This window comes from Simochromis diagramma, unplaced genomic scaffold (assembly GCF_900408965.1).
Source record: "Simochromis diagramma unplaced genomic scaffold, fSimDia1.1 OVJJ01000159.1, whole genome shotgun sequence".
In the NCBI taxonomy this organism is placed as follows: domain Eukaryota; kingdom Metazoa; phylum Chordata; class Actinopteri; order Cichliformes; family Cichlidae; genus Simochromis; species Simochromis diagramma.
Genome location: NW_024387197.1, coordinates 1,934,880 through 1,959,242, shown reverse-complemented (window position 1 = coordinate 1,959,242; position 24,363 = coordinate 1,934,880). Strand labels below are relative to the sequence as shown.

Genomic DNA, 24,363 nt, shown 5'->3' with positions numbered 1-24,363 from the left:
CTTCTGTTATATCAAGGGTGTGTTCTAGCTTAGCAGCTGAACCTGATATTGCACCCTGCGAACTGTTTAGAAGGTTGTGGCTGTACTGGGCAACTCATTGGTGGAAATATAGATTACTCAGTATGTAATGCAATGAAAATAAAGACCTTTCCTTAAAAAAAGAATAACAGTCATGAAACACCATGGCTGTCATTCAGGACAGTTTAAATCTTAATTGCGTCGGACATGATTGCATAGACTCTTGTTAAACCCCAATAGCTGGGTTTCATTTGACGTAGACGTGACGTCGACGTAAAGCGCGAAATTTGACTGGAGGGCGGAAGTGAAAAAGATCAGCGCAAAATCACAGACAGACAGTACGCAAAATGCCTTTGTCCTGTTGTGTTTACGGATGCTCCAGTAGGTCGACCCGAGGAACTGATAAACGGTATTTTAGGGTACCAAAAATAGCCCAACGAAGAGGAGAAAAATGGAAAATTCTAACCGAAAAACGTAGGAAAAAATGGATTTTAAATTTACGTTTACAGTCGGGAGGAGCAGAGTCTGCCAATGCCCGTGTCTGCAGCGACCACTTCGTCAGAGGTAATGTTATGTTTGCAAACGAACTTATTAGCATTATGTTGTCGTTAAATTCTCGTTTACTTAGTGCTTTTAAGTTAGTAGTCTAATATTGACTTGATTGGGACTATAGGCTGCCCAAGTGCTTTGGATGACGAAGAGTCGGAGGACTGGGCTCCGACGGTCAATCTCGGCTACGAACGAAAACCCAGATCGGAATCAGTTCTCAAACGAGATAAAAGAATGAAGCTTAATTAAGCTTGCAATTACCCAAGTCTTCAGAGGTGTCTCGTTAGACCTCTGAGAATGGTTTACCTTGAAACAAACAACTGTCACTCTAACGAAGTCCTAAGGATTTGGCATGTTTGTTGACGTTAAAGCCGCTAACGCTAACTGTTAGCGTGTTTAAGATAAAGCAATATAAGAACAAACACTCACCCTTGCAAACACCAAACTGTATCCATCACGGAGACGTTTTGTTCCAAGGTTGTGGACCCACCCGCTGACAAAAAAATTGTACGCCTCCAGACTCTTGAAAGCTTTCATTTGCTGCCTAGTGTAGTAAGAAGTCTGGAGGACCAAGTAGTTGGTGATATCCACAGCGTCGATAGTAGGCAAATCCTTTACTTCTGTGGTGTATTCGGACATTTTCAAAGAATACGGATCACGTCCGATATATTTTTTAACTATCTGTTTATATCTCTCCCGAGAAACGGGGTCTAAAGTTGCACAATAGCTGCTCTCCTGACTCTCCACAGTGTCCTCCATGTTTACTTCCGCCCTCCACTCAAAAATCGCGCTGCCTCCGCACGTCATCAGAACCACGTGACTGCAACCCAAGTATTCTAAAAAAGTTGAGATGCTGTTTAAACTGTAAACACAAGTCAAACGAAATGCTTTGTTAATCTGATAAATGCAACTTATTAACAACAGAACATGGAAATCACGTTTAAATGGACATTTTTCAAATTTTGATCCATCCCAACTTTTTTGAGATGCCTTACTGTCATCAAATTCAAATCTTTTTATCATTATAATGTAAAATGTCTCAGTGTAAGGATCTGATATGTTCTCTATGTTCTACTCTGAATAAAATATGGGTTTATGAGATTTGCAAAAGATTTGCAATTTGCCTTGTTTTTACAAATGAAATTGACCTTATTGAATATGTATGTGTAGGGCAGAAAGGAAGGAGAGGGAATTTAAATGAATTGTACAATGTGGTTTTTGGCTGCTCACTGTGCCATTTTTCAACAGCAAAGAAAGAGATGTCTTAATTGCCATTGACTTGTCTGCAGCAACTGTAGAGAATACGCTGGTCAGAAGAACGTGTGGTTGAAGGGAGAGAATTGTCTGAAAATATCGATTACCCCTCTGCTTCAGGACCACAGATGGCTGCATATTTTTTCTCTGGGCTGTTAATGTTGGTGTGAAAAAATGACAGCCAGAAAGGGGATAGAGGCAAAAGTCAAAAGCAGGTTTAAATTCTGCTTATTTTAACACTATTTTAAGTGAACACCAATAAACAGAATGTTGTTTTTTTCCCTATAAACTAACAGTAACTCTGTACGAGATGCAGGGAACTATAAATCAGTCCTATGGTGAGGTGTACAAATTCAGACCATGTCTGACATAAATAGAGTGCTTTAGTCCAGTTTACATATATTTATACCAACAACCAATGGCTGTCTCCATCACAAGTCCTTCCATTAGTACATTAGTACAGTGTGTTAGTTGACAAGTTGCCAACAAATGATGCTTTTACTTAAAATTTTTCACTATAAAAGTTTTGGTAATGTGATTTAGCTCCTTTCATTTTAAGTCATACCTGGAGAGTTAGTTTTTTCATTTCATCCACAAGATAAATTAGGTTGACAGCATTCTCATCCCTGGGTGTTTACGGAGCATTAGCTGCCAAAACATCCCATTTGTCTAATTCCTTAGACCAAAAATTGTGGCATTGTTGGTCCCTCAGCAGAACCACTGCAGTATAATTATCATTTCTTTCAGGTTAGTTGTAGCTGTTATAAATCTGACACAGTCAGCTGCAGTAGTGCACCATGTAGACTGCAAAGCAGCTAACTCGCCAGGGCAGATTGTCAGAAGAAAATATGATGAATCTCACATTTTTAAAGTAGGGTTATTATAGTACATCAAGCATTTAGTCCTGTCCTGTTGCTTGTCCTTCACAGGAGAAGATATGGGCAAGATAACAATTACAATTACAATATTTCTGTCCTGGTCACTAGTCCCTAATCAAAGCTTGTCATTTGTCATAACATACTGAGACAAATTGGATGATTGAACAGAAAATAAATAGAGTGAAGAAAATATTTGATCCCTGTTGACAAAAATTAACAGTCTATAATATTTATGATAGTTTCCAGAAAAAACACATTAAATTATGAACAAAATCATTTGTATATCATTGTGAAATAACTATTTAATCTCAAATTCTGGCTTCTGCAGATTGACTGTGTACCCACGTTGCAGACAAATTGCAACCAACCAACCAATCAGTCAGTCAGGAGTATCTTTATCAATTAGGCCAGTCCCCAGACGTCCAGGAAGAAGCTAAAACCTTGAGTTGCAAAGCAGCAGCCAGGAAACCTAAAGGATTTAGAGAGTTTCTCTAAAGAGATGTGGGCCAAAATCCCTCCTCAGATGTATAAAACCCTAGTAAAAAACTACAAATATTGTCTTACCGCTGTGGTTGCCAACAAGGTTTCTACAAGTATTAACTCATTCACTGCCATTGACGTCTATAGCCGTCAATTGCAGTGAATGAGTCAATGGGTTTAACTCATTCACTGCCAATGGCTGGCAGTGAATGAGTTAAGTAAATTTTCCTTTGGGATCAAATATTTATTTCATTTAAATGTTAAAACGGGCTGATTCTTATATGGTGCTTTTCTACTCCGCCAGAGTATTCAAAGCCATAGCGCAAAGCTCAACCAGGAGGTAGAGCAGCAGAAGAGCATACCACTTTTTACCTTGCAACCAGAGGTTTTTGAAGATAAAACCACTTTTGCTTTATGAGCAAAGAAAACCACCTACTGCTGATATGCATGAGACTGATAACTGATAAAAAACCATTCAATGAGCAGATCACACCTGACACTGGCATTTGATATCTGTTCGAAATCCCTATATAGCTTCATATAGTTTTACCAAAACTGCATTGATTGTAAAGCAAGGATGCTTGACTAGTTTGATTTATTGTTTCATTGTTTCTCCTCAAAGCAGTTTTCAAGAGAGACTGGAGAACTTGCCACAGCTCATATGTGGATTTAGGGTTTCTGACTGTCTGCTGTCTCTTTATGTAATCCCAGACTGACTCTGTGAAGCTGAGACGGGGACTCTGTGGGGACCGCACCATCTGTTGCAGGGCTCCTTGTTTTTCCAGTGACTGAAAAGAATTTTTCATGACTCTAGCTTCATGTTTGGGCTTGTTTTTTCCTATAAAACAAATTTGGGACAAATGAAACACCTCGGCGTGATGGGTAAAAATCTTAACAGCTGAAGCACCTCAACTTTTTCCACATCATTGTTCCATTTTTGTCATTTTGCTCTCAAATAAGAAAAGCTTTTATAACTTCCAAAAATATAACGTTGTAGAGTATTTCTATTCCAACTTCAAGGACTTGCCCATTCCTTGCCTAAAAGGACCAGCCTGCACCATTATTGCAGCATCATCACAGCACTCAGTGCCTCCTGTCGACACCTGTTACATAACTTGGTTAACAACAACAACAACCCTCGTTGCCTCTCAGGTCATGTTTGGAAGCTTTTACCCAAATGTAACCTTGAGTGTTTCATGACTTGCACTAGACCAGTGGCTGTGTGCTTGCCTCACTGGGCCCTTCTAATTATAGCAAATCAGACGAAGATGTTGTGACAGAGGTCTTAGGACACTCTGAACTGAGTTGTGTTACGTACCTGGTAGCCATCCCTGGATTATTTAGGCAGAGGGTTTCTGACTGCTGCTGGACCCCTCAAGTCTAATACAAAACCTTTCGCTGTGGGGAACAACACTGCAGGCCACACTCACACAGGCAAAAATTCATGAATCATTTTGTTTACATCAAAACACCGGGTCCATGCAGGGTTTTGTGGAGGGATTACAGTGTGTTTACTCGGAAACACCACAGAGGGCTTAAACAGAGAATGAAAGAAAGTTTTCTTCAAAACAGCAAAATGCACAGAGTGGTTCAACTGCTGCAACACATTAACCTAAAAAATAAATAAATAGAAAAACTGTAGCTGCCAAACATAATTGGCTTCCTTTAAATTCAGACACAGCAGTGAGGAAAATAGTGTTCACAGTCCAGACTAAAACTAAAACGAAGAAGCTCCTCAGTGCCGTGTATATGTACAGGTTCTTCAGTGTACTTCTAAAATGATACAAAGGACCCCATCCTTCTATATGATACTTAAATTGACCATGTTGCTAACAAGTGGTACAGTGGTTAACACCATCACCTCACACAAATAGCTTCTTCTACCATTATCTCTTGGGTTTAGAGATATATGTGAGACTACTGTACTTGGAAAAACTACCATTTTTTAAAACTTTCTTGATGTTTAATGGATAGTATAGCTGAATGTCGAACATGTTCATAGTCCCAGACAGATCAGAGAAATCAGTGTGAGCGGAATAAAAATCTTTAATCCTTTGGATGAGGAAAATATGGACACTAAGGCTGAAGCATAGTTGGTGCTGTCAGGCAGTGCGTTTCCTTGTTTTCCCAGTCTGATCATTAATCAAAATTCCTCACTGTTCTCACAGAGCGACTTCATGAAGAAATAACTTGAAGCATTTCCACAATCACTTTGAGGATTTATACTTTTCCTTCCATTACTTTTCTTTTTATTTATTTTCATTTTGTATTACAGTTATTTTCACTTTGGTATGCTGCACACTGGCTTTGTAAAGCACTTTTATTGCTTGCTTATATGAAATGCCAACACCACCATGCATGAATCATCAATATAAAACAGAATAGTGAGGATGTTTTACTTCCTGCCTTTATGACCTCACCTGTGTTTGTGTATGGTGAGACCGTTAGAGGGGTTAAGCCATACACAGGGTGGGGGAGATTACCCTTTGGTGAGCAGGAGGTCACACAAACGCACCCCGAAACACACACACACACACACACACACACACACACACACACACACACACACACACACACACACACACACACAGTGTTTTAACCTTTTGTGACCATAGGGGGTTTTACAATGGGTGGTGCTTGTATTCACTATTCAATAAAAAGGCTGCAAGGAAGGCTGTTTATATGAAGTTGGCTAGGAGACAGGTGAGGAGCGTTCAGCTCCAAAAGCCTGGTTCCGACCAGCCTCTCTTGCTAGGAAGTAAAAACAGGTTAAAGCTGTTCGTCTTGCTTCCTTGCTTCGTTAACGGGAATAAGTCTCTAAACCAGCGGGGCCTGTGGAAGCGCAGACCCAACACAGTGCAATCCAATGCAATGCAAATTATGGGCTATTCCCTCACCCTAGTAGTGCAGTAGCTACCGATGTAACGTGCACTGCTTGCTATGAAGTAAACCCATGTGTCTTTGGGGTTTTTTATGCAACATTTGAAAACGATTCTATTTGGTTTTGAAATGGTTGTGATCAACCGCACAACGACTACGCTATGCACAAAGTGACATCGGAGTGACATCTTTATATGTCACTTTTGGACATGCAATTTTGGTCCACTGATGGGGTTGTTTTGTAACGCCAGGCAACGTCTTTTTTTAACGTTTACTGAACGTCTATTGTTGATGTCCGTAGGACCTCCATGTACGGGCTACTTATAGTTGGACTTGGTCATTTTTTATGCTGTTTCTATAGGCCCTGTTTTTCAGTGTTTCCAGGGTGAAACAGTTCTTAGTAAGTTTTGTTGGTTTTGAACTTGTAGCTTTATAAGGTGTGCATTCACAATACACTGATAAAATGAGTGGTTATAACTTGAGCTCCTTCTTGAGAGTCTGCAAAATAATCTCAGCTCTTGTGGAGTATTTGGTGGAATACTATGTCCATAAAAGTGCATGAGTTCTGGAGCTGTATCATTTCTTTTTGAAACGTCTGTGAAAAATCAGAACAGAGCATCTGGAATAAACAGCAGGAAACATCTTTTATGATTTGTGCAAGATTCAATTTAAAAAATCGATTTACAGACAATTTTTTAAAATTCTGAATTTGGAGGAAAGAAAATACATTGACTGACTACCCACAAGTGATACGTGGCTTCATAAGGAGTCTGTGTACGTATAATGAGAAATGGTGGAGAATTAATAGAAGTTGGTGGTTATGGGAGCACCTGCTGAGCTTCACTTGGAATAAACCTATCCATCAGCACAACCTACATCAGTATCACTGGGAGAGGTCGAATATATTGGTCCAACACTCTCATTTCAAATCATTTCACCTGTCCTCTCGCATTTGTCACTGTAATACCTGCCAACTTATCCACTGCAGGAAAATAAACCTCACTTCAGATAGCTCATACCGACACAAGCAATTGCAATCAGAGCATAAATCACAGCAGGAGTTCAATTTGTTCTCAGGACAGGAAGCAACTTCATTCTTCACTGCTGACAGTCTGATGTGAATTAGCAGCAGCCACGCCACCTCATTGCTTTGATAACCAACTTGACACCTCAGATGATTACTAGATGGATTCATTTAGATTTCTTTTATTTAATGCTTTCACACTGAAAGCTGATTGACTAAAACTCGCTTGGCAGCAAGCCAAAGGCTGGTTTGCAGAGATCAGTAGACAATACTGGGAGCAAACCCTGAGGCTGCCGAGAGAACACTGTCAACGCTGTCAAAGTAGGCCATGCAGTCAATTCTCAAGTTCCCACTAAAAACGCAGTATCAACCACAAACAAAACCCTGTGAGATCAAAGAGAACAAGCTTGTCGGCTTAATGGGCCATCCAGTATAAAAGCTGAAGTCTGTTGAAAATGCCATGAAAGCTTTGGTTATGTTTTAATGTCTTTTTGGGTGAAAAAGGGGTGTTTCAAGGAAACATTGGACTGTTAGGCGGTACAATATGCAAGTCCAGCATCTTCCTTTAAGCCTGAGGACTCTTCACTCTGCTGATTCTATTTTTGACAGCTCCTAATATTATATCTCATTCAAATTCCCCTGAGCTTACAAAGCTTTTGTTCCTCTTTACAAGAATTTCAAGACAATTTTTCCCAAAAGCTGGACTTTAACTTGCATATGAGGGCTGCAGTGAAAGTGTTGCCTTTTTTGTTGTTGTAGTCGTTTTTACTCACTAAATGACTAATCCATAAAAGAAACTTCCATAAGAACTCAATTGAAGCGCAGAGAGGTAATAATGCACCACTGCTGCAAAGCAAGAAGAACTACAGGTCTCATTATCATCTTGTAAAACTCTCCTTTCACTCTCACTGCTATCCTTCTGTCACAAATCACCCCTGACACTCTCCACCCACTCCACCTTGCCTTCACTCTCTTCATCACCTCTCATGTACGTTGTATGTTGTACTTCAGGTATTACAATTGAGCTACCTTGCATTTCCACTGTTAAACCAGCCCTGCTCTCATTCACATACATATTTGGTCTTGCTTTTAGTCAGGGCTGGATCAGGTGACCCTGAAGCCTCCCTTAGTTATGCTGCAATAGGTCTAGGCTGCTGAGGGTATCCCATGATGCACTGAGTATTTCTTCTTCACTCACCTATTTTAACTCTGTATATTTATACACCACTCTGGATTTAATCATTAACTAATTTTATTTTTTGGCTCTACTCCACAATGTGTCTTTTGTCCCCTCCCTGAGCCTGGTTCTGTCGGAGGTTTCTTCCTGTTAGAAGGGAGTTGTTCCTACCCACTGTCCCTGCTCATAGGTGGTCTTCTTACTCTTGGGGTTTGAATAGGGATGGGTATCGTTTAGGTTTTATCCGATACCGGTGCCAAACCGGTACTTTAGAAACGGTGCCGGTGCTTAAACGGTGCTCAAACCGGTGCTTAAAGAATGGAGAACACAAAATTGGTCCAAAAACCTCTCATGTTCAGCTGTTTTTTTGTAAAAAGATAACAATGTTAGCCTTTTCTGCAGCTATGGGGCATATATGGTATCACTCTTGGCTGGAAGCAGTGCTTAAACAATGGAAAAAACACAAACTTTGTCCAAAAACCTCTCATGTTTAACTTTTTTCCACTTTTTCTTTGGTCATTTTAGCCTTTTTGGCCAGGGTGAAGGGAGTATCTGCCATCAAACAAGAAGACAGCTGCATGTAACTATGATGATGTTTGCTAGTTCACCTTACATGCATTAATTTAATAACGTGGTTAGCCTACTCAACATAAATTACACACGTACAACATTAAGCTACTCACGCAGGGAAGAACGGCTGCTGCCATCATCATCCGTCATCATTTCTGCTACACTGGCAGGGCTAGGGGCCAGGACTCTCCTCTTTGGGTTTTTGGGTGATGTTGCTAACTCCGGGTCCGATAACAGGCACCACACCCGCAGTAGATGCGCTCGGTGTGAGGTCTCGCAGCAAGCTATCAAATACGGCGCATTTTTCGGCTTTTAAAAAAAACACTATGCGTCGCCAGGTGTTTCATCGGATTTGAGGTGTTACTTCCTTTAACAGTATCACAGTATCAGCTTAAAGCACTTGTTGCAGGCTGCTGAGTTTGCATATTTTGCTGTGAAGTACAGCCAGACTTTTGACCGCTTCGCCTTGGGCATTTTTAATCTGTAGCTCTGCTCTAAAAGAACGTACGTACCTGGACCCGCCTACTATCCTCGGAATTGTAAAATGATTGGCTCAGGGAAAAAAAGCACCGAAATAAAGCACCGAAATGTGCGCTGCTTTTCGGTCTGGTTACTACCGTATATGTCAGAACCGCTGCCATGATGGCACCAGATACCGGTACCCATCCCTAGGTTTGAATTGAATTGTATTGCTTTTACTAACTTCCTTTACTTTTTTCTCCAAATAATGCCTCCACCTCTCCAGGTTCTCTTTCCTCTATTCACTACTCTCACTACAGATTACAATATCATCTGCAAACATTATAGGCCTGACCTCATCAGTCAGTCGGTCGATCACTATTGCAAACAAGATGGGGTTAAGAGCCGATACCTGATGTAATCCAATCCCACCTTGAAGTCTGTTGCTCCTACTGCACACCTCGCCACGGTCTTGGTGTCTTCATACTTATCCTGGACCACATTCACATACTTCTCTGCCACTCCTGATCAACTCATAGATTACCAAAGTTCCTCTCCTGGCACTCTATCACATGGTTTCTCTCCAAGTTTCTCTCTCTCATGGTTTTCAGTTGTTGAATCTAAATTGCCCATGGGTGTGAATCGTTGTCTGGCTCTTTGTGTTAGCCCTACTGGTGGCCTGTCCAGCGTGTACCCTGTCTCTCGCCCTATGGTAGCTGGAATAGGCCCCAACCCCCTCCTGTGATCCTGCTAAATAAAAGAGACTGGATTGACTGGAAGTCCCTGTCAAGACTCCATAATTGCTATTGACTATAATCATGATTGTAATTTTCTCTCTTTATGCTAATGATTCTCAGCATCCTCTGTATTGGTACACTGCAGCAGTGTCACAGCAGCCGCAGAGCACAAAACTTTCATGGCACACAACAAACAAATTGTACCAAACCACCAAAGGCGAGATGCAATGTTGAAAATTGGGCTTGTTGTTTGGAATTTGTGCCTCACAGAGCCAGAAGCACATGTGTGTGTGTGTATGTTGGGAGGGTTGAAAACCTTGCCTGGGATTATGAGCTGAGTCACAGCGAAACTGTGAGGGAATTCAATCTATTTGCAAGTGGAATATGCATTTCGCGCTCTTTTAATTTGACGCGCATCATGGGCTAAACGCCTCCCTGTCAGGAAGATTCTGGGCTGTTCGGAACTCGTTTAATCATCTTTCAAGAGCCAAAAGGACTGTTTCACCTACCTCTCTCTCTCTGCCTCTCTCTCCCTCTCTCTGCTTTAAGGACGGGCTAACAACTGATCTCGCAGGACTCTTTCTATTAATAACCACTCCTTCACTCCTCTGTTTCCCAGTGAGACAGCCTCATAATTAAACTGTGTAAACGCTGCTGCATTAGTGTTTTTTGCTTACCAGGGAAGCTTTGGGCCACTTTTCACTGTGCCAACATGTTTGGAAGCGTTTTTAATCTTCTTCTTGTTTGTGCTGTTATCGCATGGCACGGAGAGACAGACTCCTGAGGAGCTTACAATTGTCTTTTACTCTTTAATTTAATAACAGAGACTGATAATGAAGCAAAGTCGCTCTACTGTTGATTATGTTTTCCAGTGATCACACTTCAGGTTGAGTGGAACAGCACTTTTCAGTCTCATTTCTCTACTGTAGATTAGTTTCTGCCAGCACTAGAAATGGCTAATATTTCCATGCCATTAACTCCAAAGCCTGTGAAAATGACAGGAGATGACAGATGGGGGCCATGTGGACATCAGTCTTCCAGATGCAGACAAGAGCATCTATAAACTCTCTGACGCACCTGCTGCAGGTATTAGCAGACCTCGACATTCGGCTAATGATGCATGGGAGGTAATTACAAAGGGATCACGGAAATTAGTTTCTTTCTTTATCAGACAAACACGTGGGCCAGGGCTGCACAGAAACTGCTAGTGTATGAGACACCAGGAATTCATGAGTGAAAGGCAATTCTATGTGACTCCACTGACTGCATAAAAATCTGTTCATGGACTACCAAAGATAAAAACCTTGGTGGTAGTTACTGCTACCATACGTGTCTCCAAGAATGCATATTCTCACTCATGATAGCAGCTGGTAGAGATCCTTCATTTGTGCCTCTTTGGAGTGATAGAAACAACTAGTACTCACACTGAACTACAGTGATTTACTAATCCTCTCCCTCAAAAAATCAATACTTGTAGAGGTCAAACTGAGCTGCATGGAAAATGCAGATTACCTCGTCAATAGCTGACACACTCTCCTACACACTCACATGCTACAGTTTAGTGATGAGCCTGTGTCAGTGAAAGGAGGAGTAACTGCTCAGGATTTATAAAATGTTGATTTCACGCTTTCTTAGGTTGTTTTGGGAGAAATTTGTTTTAAAAAGTGAGAAAAGCTGAATTTCAAATGTGATGCATATGGTCAGCAACAATATCTCTGGTAACTTTACATGATGCTCAGCTGGCCCAATGTGTGTCAAAGAAATATCCGCCACACCATCACATCACCACCAGTCTAAACTGTAGATACAAGGCAGGATAGATCCATGCTTTTATGTTGTTCATGCCAAATTCTGGCCCTACCATCTGGACATCACAGACAGTGTCTGCATGCCTGAGCTGCTGCCATACGATTGACTGATTAGATATATCTGTGTTAACATGCAACTGAACAGGTATATTTAGTTCACACCATGAAAATCACAAAAGCCATGCAAGCGTTGGAAAATGAGGACATCCCGGGATGAGACAGCAATGGCAGCACCCCTGAGGGCACATGATATCGTCTGAGCCAGTCGCAGTTATTAGGCCCTGTGGTCTTTTCTAGACATCTAAAGCTTCAGACATATTCATCAGTCTGATTGGAGTGCTGAATGTGCGAATACAGCAGACACAACACTAAGCTCATGAATGAGACAGGGACTTACATGCAGTGGAGAGAATGGAAGAGGAGCAGTGTAGTGCAATGTTGCATTAAAGTAAAATCATATTAAGATATGATTTAGCCTTGTTTGTGTTCCTATCTTGGTAAAATCTTTTCCAAACTGTCAATATGAAAACATAGGCAACACTAAGACACCCACCAGTTTGTTTTATGGACTCCCTGATAACTCCTTGATAACTTAGATCATAAAATCAGAAAATATAATAAACTATCTGCTCTGAATCCAGTAAAATAGTAACAAAAAGTAAAGCATCACAAAACAGTCTTTCCACCATGGGATAAACTGGGATTTGGCACATTGAAAAACCCTAAGACCCAACGGAGAAAAATAAATAGTATGAAAATATCCATCCATCAATTTTTTTCTGCTTAACTGGGGCCAGGCTGCAAGGGCAGCAGACTAACTGACTAGCCCAAACCTCCCTCTCCCCAACCACCTCCTCCAGCTTATCTGGCGAAACACTGAGGTGTTCTCAGGTCAGCTGAAAGTCATAATCTCTCCTGCATGTTCTGGTCCCATGTTCTCCTGATAGATTGCACGGAACACCTAACCCAGGCGTCCAGGAAACATCCTAGTCAGATCCTAACTGACTCTTTTCTTCTGTGGGCTCACAACCTACAAGAGGCGCTGTAGAGGCCAGGTGCATGACATGACCGTGACATAAGCAGCTACAGCTGTGGTGGGCAGCATGTTTGACAGAAATAGAGAAAATCTTTGTGTCGGGTGGAAGTCAAGGGCAGAGGCCCTGGCGGTGGAGTTCAAGTTGGGACACTGTGTGAAAATAACTTTGATAAACCGATTTATATCGTGAGCTCCAGTGGACTGTACTTTTTTTGTGTACAAGCTAGATGTTCAACTAATTTTACATTGTAGATCTTAAGTTCACTGCTCTTTGTCAAATTTAGCCAACTACAATTCACAGTATGTTATCTCATGGATCGGTTATCAGGACAGGCAAGTCAATCAGTGCTTGACTAGTCAAATCAATAAAATAAACTTAATTAGCGTGAAACCAACATGAAAGTGATCTCTGTCTCAGAACAATGTTCTGTACTATAAATTATGTTTTATTGTCTGTGCACACTGTGATTTACGGTCCTCTTGTGACCAAATTTGGCATTATCTACACAAGCTAGCATGAATAGCAACTACTGCATGTATCGGAAGCAGATTTTTTTGTTGTAGTTTGAGTACACACGTTATGAATACTCCTGTATTGGTAGATGCTTTTCCTCTTTGTTGTATATTTTAAATCTTTAGTGTCAGATCAAATAAACAGTGAAATATTCAGAACATCATGAAAGACACTTCTCACCTCGGTCATTTCCTGGTAAGACTGCTGCCCTCGGGCAGGTATAGGACAATCAAAGCAAGAACAAACAGATTTAAACACAGCTTCTACCCAACAGCAATATCGTATTTGAACATCAGCATTACCAACCATGCTGTGGAATAACTTGCAACTAATTGAGGCATATGTATTGGAATGAATGTAAATGTTCTGTTTTTTTATTGTTTTATTTTAAGGTTTTCAGCACCGATCGAAGACAATTTTTTTAATTTCATTGTTCAAGCGACAATGACAATAAAGATATTCAATTCAATTCGAAAAGAACACAAAAGTAGGAAAAAAAACAAAACACTATTATATATTAAACACTTATTCAGCCAGAGAGCACTTCCGAAAAAGACATTCAGCACGGGAAAGAAAGGCAGTACAGAGTCATAAATGGTATGTTTTAGTCTGGTCTCTTCTCAACACAGTAAACAGCTGCTCATTAAGATGTTCTAGGGCCGTGGTAGGGGGATGGGTGGTGGGAATAACTGGTTTATTGGCTCTGTTTGCCCCCTACACCACTATACTAGCTCAATGGACTATTTTACCATCATGGTTTCTTTTCAACCTTAAGCTTTAATAAATGTAACCAAATCTAGCCTAACACACACATGCATTATATTTAATTATGTACTGTAGTATTACACTGTATATTAGCTGAGCTCCTAAACCCTTCTCCTCTTCTTTACAAGCCAAGTGAGTCATTTGCTGTATAAATCATAAAGCATAGCATAAAATGTTGAAAGGCAAACTCATTTTGTAATGTCTCCGAGATAATAGAAAACTATTAGTGAGGACATGAAGTGCACAAAGAGCATAGCAGGGAACAGAACAACACAAGCAGCCAATAGTGAACTACTCCAACTTTAAGAGTGTCCCCAATGCAGTTGAATTCTGCTCTTGTTCGATCATGTTATGTACTGAGAGGAGAATCACAATGTAGTGGAGTGAAAATGCAAAATGTGAGCTTGATACAGCTTTCACGGAAAAAGTCATACATGCTGCAGCTGCTGGATTAGTGTGGTGGCATTTTGAAAATGACTCTGCAGTGCTGACAAATAGCATTTGACAGGCATTGTTCCTGGATGTGGGGAATGAGATTATTCAGCTTGAAGTGGCTGAAATACACATTGCCTTAGATTTATGAAACTGTGCAAAAGGTAGTCTGCTGTGGCATGTTTAGCTCATGCTGCTGAAATATACGATTTTACATCCGGTAGTTTTCCAGGACTTCCCTCTGACTGGAAAGCTCGAATCCTTGAAACCAGATTTTCCTGTATAGGTGAAAGCTCCAAACTTCATTTTGTATCTAAAGCTTAAATAAAAAATTACATAACAATGGATCTCGTGTTCATTTCTCTCCTACTCATAAACCTACAGAGAATTATTTCAAAACTGTGAATCATAATAAGATTAACCTCAGTTCCATAATACAAGCTATTTTAGGGTATAATGATCTGATAAACCCTGCAATTTACCACACAGCAGACAGACAGAAATAACAGCTAGGTAAAATAGTGAGGCGTTTAACAAGTATTCAAATATTTCCATCCGTAGATAGTGGAGACCAAGACCACAGCAGATGTCACCAATGTCAGCTAAGAGGAAACTGAAATTACAATTCTCATGAGCTGACAAAATTGGACAGAGGAAGACTGGAAAAATGTTGTCTGGTCTGACAACTCTCAATTTCTGCTGTGATATCAAAATGTCAGGGCCAGAATTTAAAAAAGGACTGATCCATCCCGCCAACACCACCAGCACCAGTTTAGGCTGCTGGTGGTGACACAATGGTGTGGGGGGTATTTTCCTTGCACAGGTTGGGCCCCTAGTATCAACTGAGCATTGTTGTTGACTTTGTCCATCTCTTTATGACCACATTGGATCGGCCTTCTGATGCTGCTTCCAGCAGAATATCACAAAGCTGTAACATGTCACAAAGCTCGGATCATCTTAAACTATCTCTTTTCTCTGTACTCAATATAATAATACCTTTAATCAGATTTCAGTGTAATATTACCTTGGGGATGTGTGGACTGGAAGCACTAAGTATTTACATGATGTTATTAGGGCTGGGCGATATGGCCTAAAATTCATATCTCAATATTCTTTAGCTAGATGGCGATATATAATATATATCTCGATATTTTTTAAAGCCATAAAGTAAGAACTAAAAGAGAGTTCTTAGTCACACTGTGTCCCAGATCTCACACAGGCACTTTTATTAACATACAGCGTAGATGTACATGAAAAAATTACTCAGAGAAAAATTATCAGCATTTATTAAATAATAATTCTCCGTAAATAAAATAAAACAATGTTGTTTTTGTGCATAACAAAACACTCACAACTGTGCAGTCAAAATGTAAACTAAAAGACGCTGAGCATAACAAAGACAGACAGATTTCGCCGCTGCTCTGTTCCCAAGTTCTACTGCGTGACTGACAGCCTGGAGTTTGAAATCCGCTTTGTAAGCGTGTCTCTTACAGGTGCCATTTGTGCTCCTTATGCGCACACAATACGGTAATATTATATTGAAGCACAGTATGCATTACTCCACGAGGCTCCAGACTCCGCTAGCCGTAATGCTCCAACAATCCATCAAGCGGTGCAGCTTCGTAGCTTACCAAAGTCGTACTAAAGCATTTTTGACAGATTGCTCAGCCCTTTGTACCACATAAAATCGGTTCGCGGTCAGTAAGCACAACCAGAACTCATACACTGAGTTCTGGTCGATTTTTGAGAAAATGAAAGGATTTTAGTGTAAGGTTATATTAGGGCTGCACGATTTTGCATAAAATGAGAATCACGATTTTTTTTGGCTTAGAATTGAGATCACGATTCTCTCACGATTTTCTTTTCCAGTATAAATATTTATTGCACTTATTAACTGCACATCAACTTCGCAACAGTTGAGACTGAACATAAAAACAATAAATAAACATAAAAACAACAAATGTCTCACATTTTGTTGTTGCCGCAAAATGTTGTACTGCTTGAAATTCCGTCTCCACCGTTGCTCGACGCTGCGTGTATAGAGCAGGTAGTGCAACAATAGAAAAATAGTTGCGGGACGGCACTGTGTAGCGTTTGTCTAGGGTGTTGATCATTTTCCTAAATCCCTCGTTTTGCTCAGTGTTGATGGGAGCCATATCTTTGGTCAGGTGATAAGTAATAGCCTCCGTAATTTCTTTGTGCCTGCAGGAGTTCGACGTGAAGCGCTGTATAAGGTTCCCGTTATTGATGTTTGGGTGGTTGACCGGGACGGATTTTCTCCTGTCACTTTCTCGTCATCCCTGACGTGCTCTCCGTTGTTTTTTCCCTGCTAATTTTAGCAGCCAGCTTCTGTATCACGTGGTATAAGGCTCCGCCCTTGTCATTTGTTGAGCAGAAAGAGTGAGCGCTTGTTTTCATGCAGATTACATCCCGGATCAAAATGCGGCACAATCGCGTCGTCTTTTTTTTTTTCTTTTTTTTTAAATCGTTGTCATTTGGAAATGAGATCGCACATAAGTATGAATCGAGATCGCGATTTTCTAACGATTAATCGTGCAGCCCTAGGTTATATGTAAGGTACTTTGTTTCAGGGCAGGAGGCTGGGAGACTTCGTGGTCTGGGATACAGCACACATTTTCACACACTCTTCATTTTGCACTTTATGGCGCTGTTGTAAATGGTGAAAATACTAGTAATGCTAGCTGCACGGCGTCAACACGTTAACGAGGTAACCGTTAAAGCGTTGACGCCGTGCAGCCCCACGCACGGGGCAATCCGCGGTAACTCGTTAACGGAGATTTGCCGCGTTAATACAGTTATGGCGTTAACGTCATTTTAACGAGAGTAATGCTGCAGCACTAAAATAGTAATCTCTAAATGTTTTCTTTTTACCGACCAGCTCCTCTTTGATAGCTACCGTGTCCATCTTGTCGTTAACTGCAGGTGAAGCGATGGGGGAGGGGGAGTTGTGTTCAGTGAAGGAGAGAGGCAAGGCAGAGTAACGCAGCGTAGAGACAAAAGTGGACGAAAGAGAGGCAAACTTGTGGTTCCACAAGTATAATTATAACGTAACATAGACTATATCGATATAAACGATATTGTCACATCTCTTATTTCGTATAAAAATATATTGATATATTTAAAAACTCAATATATCACCCAGTCCTAGATGCTATCATGTATATAATCTGTATATATTATCCTCATGTTAATTAATGTTATGATTAATTAATTTTTAAACAAAGGCCATGTTCTGATAACACAAAAGAACTGAAGCAAGGCAGAAATGTACACCTGTTTCAGACTATATTAAGTAATAACTGACCACAACTATGAGGTCATTATGTAGCAGTCTGATGTCCATAACAGGTCTTGTCATTAAGGTATGGCACAATGGAAGCTATGCATTGCCACATCTCAAATAACAGACTAACAGACTGCTGCTTAGATTTAATTTGTTAAAAGAGAATATATTATATAAGACTTAACTACATTCTAAAAAAAGAGAGAAACTGGTGTGGAGGTGGGTTGCAAAGTGACTTGCAGATGAGCACCAACTGTGGACAGGCTGATGCAGCTTATATAACACATCAATATGAGATTTGGCAGTTGGATGTGAAGAAAGCTATTAGGTAAGCATTCAGCTGATCTGTCAGGACTCTATCTGAGCTTGACTTTAAGGTCTCTCTGAAGTAGGGCTGTGCGATATGACCAAAATCTCATCAGAATCAGAAAGGGTTTTATTGCCAAATGTTGAGCAGGTTTACAACATTAGGAAATTGCTGCGGTGCTTCAGTGCAAACATACTGTTATAAATTAAGCTTAAATAGACATGAAAATAAAAATGAGAATAAGAATTAAAAGTGCTAAGTAGATAGATAGATATATACATGATATATACATGAGTGCAGGTGGTGATCAGTGCCAAACATGGAATGATGCAGTGACACAGCGTAGGGTCATGTGTTAGTGGTGGGAACAGTCATACGGTTATTGTTCATGTGTTCAAAAGCAGAGGGGAAGAAACTGTTCTTATGGCGAGAGGTTCTGGTGCGAATGGACCGGAGCCTCCTGCCTGAGGGGAGCAGGTCAAACAGACTGTGTCCAGGGTGAGAAGGGTCAGCTGAGATCCGAGCTGCACGCCCCAGTGTCCTGGAGGTGTACAGGTCCTGCAGAGATGGGAGTCTGCAGCCAATCACCTTCTCAGCAGAGCGCACAACACGCTGCAGTCTCTGTTTGTCCCTGATAGTGGCTCCAGCGTACCACACGGTGATGGAGGAGGTGAGGATGGACTCGATGACTGCAGTGTAGAATTGCATCATCGTCCGTGTTGGCAGGTTGAATTTCTTCAGCTGCCTCAGGAAGTACATCCTCTGCTGGGCTTTCTTAATGACGGAGGTGATGGTGGGCTCCCACTTCAGGTCCTGGGTGATGGTGGTACCCAGGAAGCGGAATGAGTCCACAGAGGTGATGGGGGTGTCAGTCAGGATGATGGGGGGGAGTGGGGCTGTGTGCTTCCTGAAGTCCACAATAATCTCCACTGTCTTCTGGGCATTCAGCACCAGGTTGTTGTGGCTGCACCAGGACACCAGACGTTCAACCTCCATCCTGTAGGCAGACTCATCCCCGTCCGAGATGAGTCCAATAACGGTGGTGTCATCTGCAAACTTGATTAGCTTGACAGACTGGTGGGTGGAGGTGCAGCAGTTAGTATACAGGGAGAAGAGCAGAGGAGAAAGAACACAGCCCTGAGGGGAGCCGGTGCTGATGGTCCGGGAGTCCGAGACATTCTTTCCCATCCTCACATGCTGTTTCCTGTCCGTCAGGAAGTCAGTGATCCACCGGCAGATGGGATCAGGCACATTCATCTGGGAAAGCTTGCCTCGGAGATGGTCTGGAAGGATGGTATTGAAGGCAGAGCTGAAGTCCACAAACAGGATCCTGGCGTAGGTTCCTGGGGAGTCCAGATGCTGCAGAGTCCAGATGAAGTGTAGGGCCATGTTGATGGCGTCATCTACAGACCTGTTGGCTCTGTATGCAAACTGCAGGGGGTCCAGGAGGGGGGCCGTGAGGGTCTTGAGATAGGAGAGAACCAGGCGCTCAAAAGACTTCATGACCACAGATGTCAGAGCCACGGGTCTGTAGTCATTTAGTCCAGTGATCCTAGGTTTCTTGGGGACAGGGATTATGGTATGGTATCATATCCCAATATAAGACATCTATCGTCCCGATAACGATATAAATCACAAAAATTTAACATTTTCTGTAAATTCTGTGAATCTCGGGCAGCTCGACTTGGCTGAAGTGTTTCCAGCTGGGCGTCGCGTACCTGGAGTCGAGTGTTTTAACCAATGCATGAAACGATACATTTTTAGACATAAGTTGTAACGGCCGCCATTTTCTTTGTGAGTATTTATTACACGGCGTGCTGCAGGGAAAAGCCTGTTCTAACGTTTGAGTCTAAGGTTTATTTTTTAGCACCTGATGGGCCTTTTTTTGCTTCTCATCCGTAAATACTCTGCATACTCTTTCACATGATTTAGTTTATTTGGAAAAGTCTCAACAGGATCTTGAGCTTTATTGTGAAAGGTTTATGTAGAAAATAAACAAGCGGTCACGCAATGGTTTTACCGTCGTTGTTGCTAACGACAACGCATAAAAACAGGCGCTTGTCCGTCCGTAGTGTGGTTATATAAAATATAAGAGAAAGAGAGAACTTTAAGAAATTAATATAGCCACTACAGTGACCATCAAAACGATGAAAAAATATTGTCGTAAACAGTTTATTTTGCAACACCATGAAACAAACGATAGCGTAAAATGAAACGATAGATGTTTTTATATCGTCATCCGATATATATCGTTATATCGAACAGCCCTACTCTGAACTACCACTTTGCAAAGTGTTTTTATAAGTCATTATAATACTAAATGATTGGTTAATGTGGTTGTTGTGATGCCATAAAACAGTGCCTTAGATCACCCCTAAAACATGCCACACTCAAGCAAGTACTAATAAACTGCTGTTGACTCAGTAAGTGAAAGACACGTTGAACAATCAGACATTTAACGAGCTGTGTTATATTTCTTCGAGAGCAGTTACTCAACACTGCTAGGGAAAATACATTAAAACGTAATAGGCATCTAGTTTAAAAGAGGTTCTCTTGCACTGCTTGCAAGAGGGCAGCTTGTCAAGAGAGGCTGTAGTACACGCCCAAATCAGAAAACATGCAACGAGACAGATGCATAAATTAACATGCGCCACACTCATATCTTTGAACTGAGAACCAAAGGCCACTCTGATCCACTCTGCAGGGGAGCTCTTGCTTTGATGTATTTGAAAAGGAGGTTTATAGATCAATTACATGTCTACTGTCACCCCAAAGACTGATTTAACTTTGGAGTTTAAAAATTCAAAGCAACACTGACTCGATCACAGATCATCATATTTGAGTGAGTTAGATGACCAGTCTGTCAAAAAGATTTCATCTGAAGGGGGGATACAGAAAAAGTTCTCCATTTGATAAAAAACGTCCCTACTATGGTCCAGGAAGTTTTAACTATGAATTCTTTTTCAGTTAGTTATTTAATTATTTATTCCTACCCTGAAAGCCCTTTACATGTCTGTCTCCTATTGCCTCTGATCTCTCTTGTTTTTGCAGAGTCGAACTTGAAGTCTGCACACTCTTCCCACTATACCTTATACAGTTGCGGAGGAAAACCATGACATTTGCCTGAAAGCTCACCCCACACTTCCTGACACTGGTGGTGTTGCCAGTACCTCTAGAACAATATGCCTTAGGACCTACTTTCACCTCAAAATCCACCTGTAGGGCTTGAGGCCAAGGGAGGAAATCATTATTGCCTGTCTCCCTTGGAGATTCCTTGAGTGGGGGGAATCTCCAAGGGGTGATGAAGTCAGACCCTTAAGGCCAAAAATGTGAAATGGCAATAACAATAACATATTATCTGTTGCAAAAAGCTTAAAAAAATTGGTGTGCATCCCCCGTCAAAAGGAGTTTTCAACTACAGATACACAACTGGCCCAGCGCTTCACCTGAAGCATAGACGTAAAATCTTCTGGCTTCCTTCTTTCTTTGGCAAATGCACTTTTTCATTATTAATGACCATTATTATGATTTATACATATGTTCATATTTTTAATGAAAGAGGTCATGAGTTTCAGATGCAAGTTAGAAGATTTGAAGCTCTACAGTCTGATATACAGCAACTGTAAATCTTCAAATGCAGCACTGCTGGAATCAAATCGACAAAAACAAAATGCAAACACTTCACCTTTTCAAATGCAAAACTGCCATCTCGATTCAAAAGTTTACTTTGTTGTGGCACTTCCCTTTTTTCTTACTGTCGTCAACATGACCCAAACATGTCACCATGCATTAGACCCTAACTGTGCTAAAATAGAAGCCAAATACACTCCATCTCCAGTAGGCAACAGGCCAAGTGCTGTATTCTGCATTCACCACACAATAACAAAATTAATATTTGATTCGGATTGGTACAGCCACTTTCTGTCTCCTGCAACAGCCTGAAGAACACAATAGTTCTCCTGTTTCCCATAGGCAGTTAGGGCTACTTTAAATAGCACTCCGCAGCAGCAGCACAGCGAGCACTATGCCCTGCAGGAAACAGAGTCTGAGTTAAGAGTTGCAAAAGAAAAGTTGACTCAAAGTCAAGGAAAGCAAGCTTAGGACGAGGCAAAGTTAGGACAAAGTGACACTGTCAGAAAAATGTAAAAAAAACAAACAAACAAAAAAACCATTTCGTTTTCGTTGTTGAGATTTTACCTCAGCAAACTGATGCACAACAACAGGAAATCAATAACATGCTTAATTGACTCAAGGTCTCAAACTGTTTTCTTTCAGCCTCTCAAAGAATGAAAGTCAGCTGGCCAGTCTTTGATAATATTGCCTGGATGGTAGTGTTCATATGAGTCCCTTCAACTCCTGTTACTGCAGATGTCCTGTAGCGGCAGGCTAGCCATCAGACTCACTGGTCTTGAAACTCAGTTTGACAGCGAGTGAGCGGTGGCATCTGCAGAGAGATAGAGGTCCACTACCTGATGATGGGAGGAAACCAAACCTGAGGAAACCAACTGGCTGCCTTCCTCAATTTGACCTTGAGTTGACTGATTGGGGCATCGCCAGTTTCAGCGCGTCGGGTTAAAGGACAGGTACAGATGTGTTTACATAGATTTACTACATTTTTTATTTTATTTTGTCAGAAACTCCTTAAAACTCACTTGCAAGAACATTAAAGTGGACGTGAGATGGTATTTGGCATACTGCAGACAAATTTTGTGGTTTCTTTAGTCCATCTCTCTATTTTGGTAGTTACTAGCCAGCTCCAAAGCTAGCCACCAAAATATCAAAATAATAGGGCTTTACTGAGATTATTCAATAATCCTATTGATAGAATATCATTAATTAGTGGGCTTCCATGTCAGGAACTATATTAACCATTAGAAACAAAGGGCAATTCAGTTTGTGAACAGTAAGGTTAATGAAGGGAAAATTTGGGGGATTTATTTGGATACAATACTTGGCTTTGATTACCAATCTAACACCAGTCCTACATTTATTTTGCAGTAGTTAGTTGTATCACTTTGCAATACTTAAATACAAAATGAGAGATTAGAGACTTATTTATAACTTTAAAATGCTTTGTAGCTTTTCACTAATGGCTTTTCTTGTTTACTGCAACTGTGCTGTCAAAGTTTGAATTCAGCAATGATCTCTTGGGGTTAAAATGTTAGGTAGTGTGCATGAATACCCCTTAAAGTATGAGCTGTGGAAAATCTCAAAGTTCAGTTTCTCTTTTGGTTATATCTGTATTTCTAGGTTTGCATTCAACTGAGGCTAAATGAAAGAACAAACAACTGGGTGAACTCAGGTGTATGTCAGTGTGGAGCTGCAGGGCTCAGGTGGATAGATTTTCCAAGTGTCTCTGGGGGCAGTGCCTAAACAGCACAAATCTTGTCATTAGCTCCAATAGAGTAGGATAGTATATCAGGGTCATGTGACTCTCACCTCATAATGGGCAACCCGCTGGGACTCGGAAATGAGCTGAGCGCTGCACACTTTGCAGTAGCTGTCTGTGAAAAGCCCTTGGTCCACCTCTGTTGACTTCATCTGGAGAAGGAGAAAATGAGTTTACTGACTGGAGTTCAGTTTTTGGCAGGTGTTTTTAAGAACTGCACACATAATGCTGACTGTTTTTGAAAGAAAAAGCCCATTTCAGACAGGATGAGTCAAAAGAAGTTAGGGAAAATGTTTTTATATTTAAACGGCAAGTCCGAATCAAACTGGACCTCTCTGACTAACAGTTTTGACAAAATGACACTATATGTCCACTGTACATTCACACAAACACAGAAAGCTGTCTGATTTCCATTGGTACTATCAGGCAGCCTTGTTTTGTGGGTCTACAGGGAGCTGTGACAAACCAACCAAGATGTAATAGAGCAAGTAAACAATAAACTCATATTTTCAACACAGTTAATCAATATTTTATTAACTTAGTGACAGATGCTGAGCAGCTTTTGCAAGCAATGAGTCAGAAAAACTATACAAAATATCCCACTTAAGACATGAAGCTAAAATGTTATTTGTTAATGAATAAATAACAAGAGATCAAAGACGAGCTGTTCCTGGGAATTCATTAAAGTATAAAATTGAACTCCAGGCTGTGTGTTGGAGGAGAAAAAAATGTATTCTAGGTGACATGGCTGCAAAAACCTTTTATTTTCATAGCTGAGCCCT

The 24,363-nt window shown here is 40.9% G+C and overlaps 1 protein-coding gene across 2 annotated transcripts in view; it reads right to left on the bottom strand.

The window, feature by feature from the left end:
• zmat4a (zinc finger, matrin-type 4a) overlaps positions 1-24,363 on the bottom strand; it is a 158,888-nt gene that overhangs the window by 108,443 nt on the left and 26,082 nt on the right. The window contains exon 2 of one of the 2 annotated variants that reach the window (XM_040050060.1): positions 23,632-23,733. The exons of the other annotated variant lie outside the window; for it this stretch is intronic. Within the exon in view, the coding sequence (XP_039905994.1) occupies positions 23,632-23,733 (102 nt within the window). The remainder of the gene's footprint in view (positions 1-23,631; positions 23,734-24,363) is intronic. 2 annotated transcript variants of the gene reach the window in all.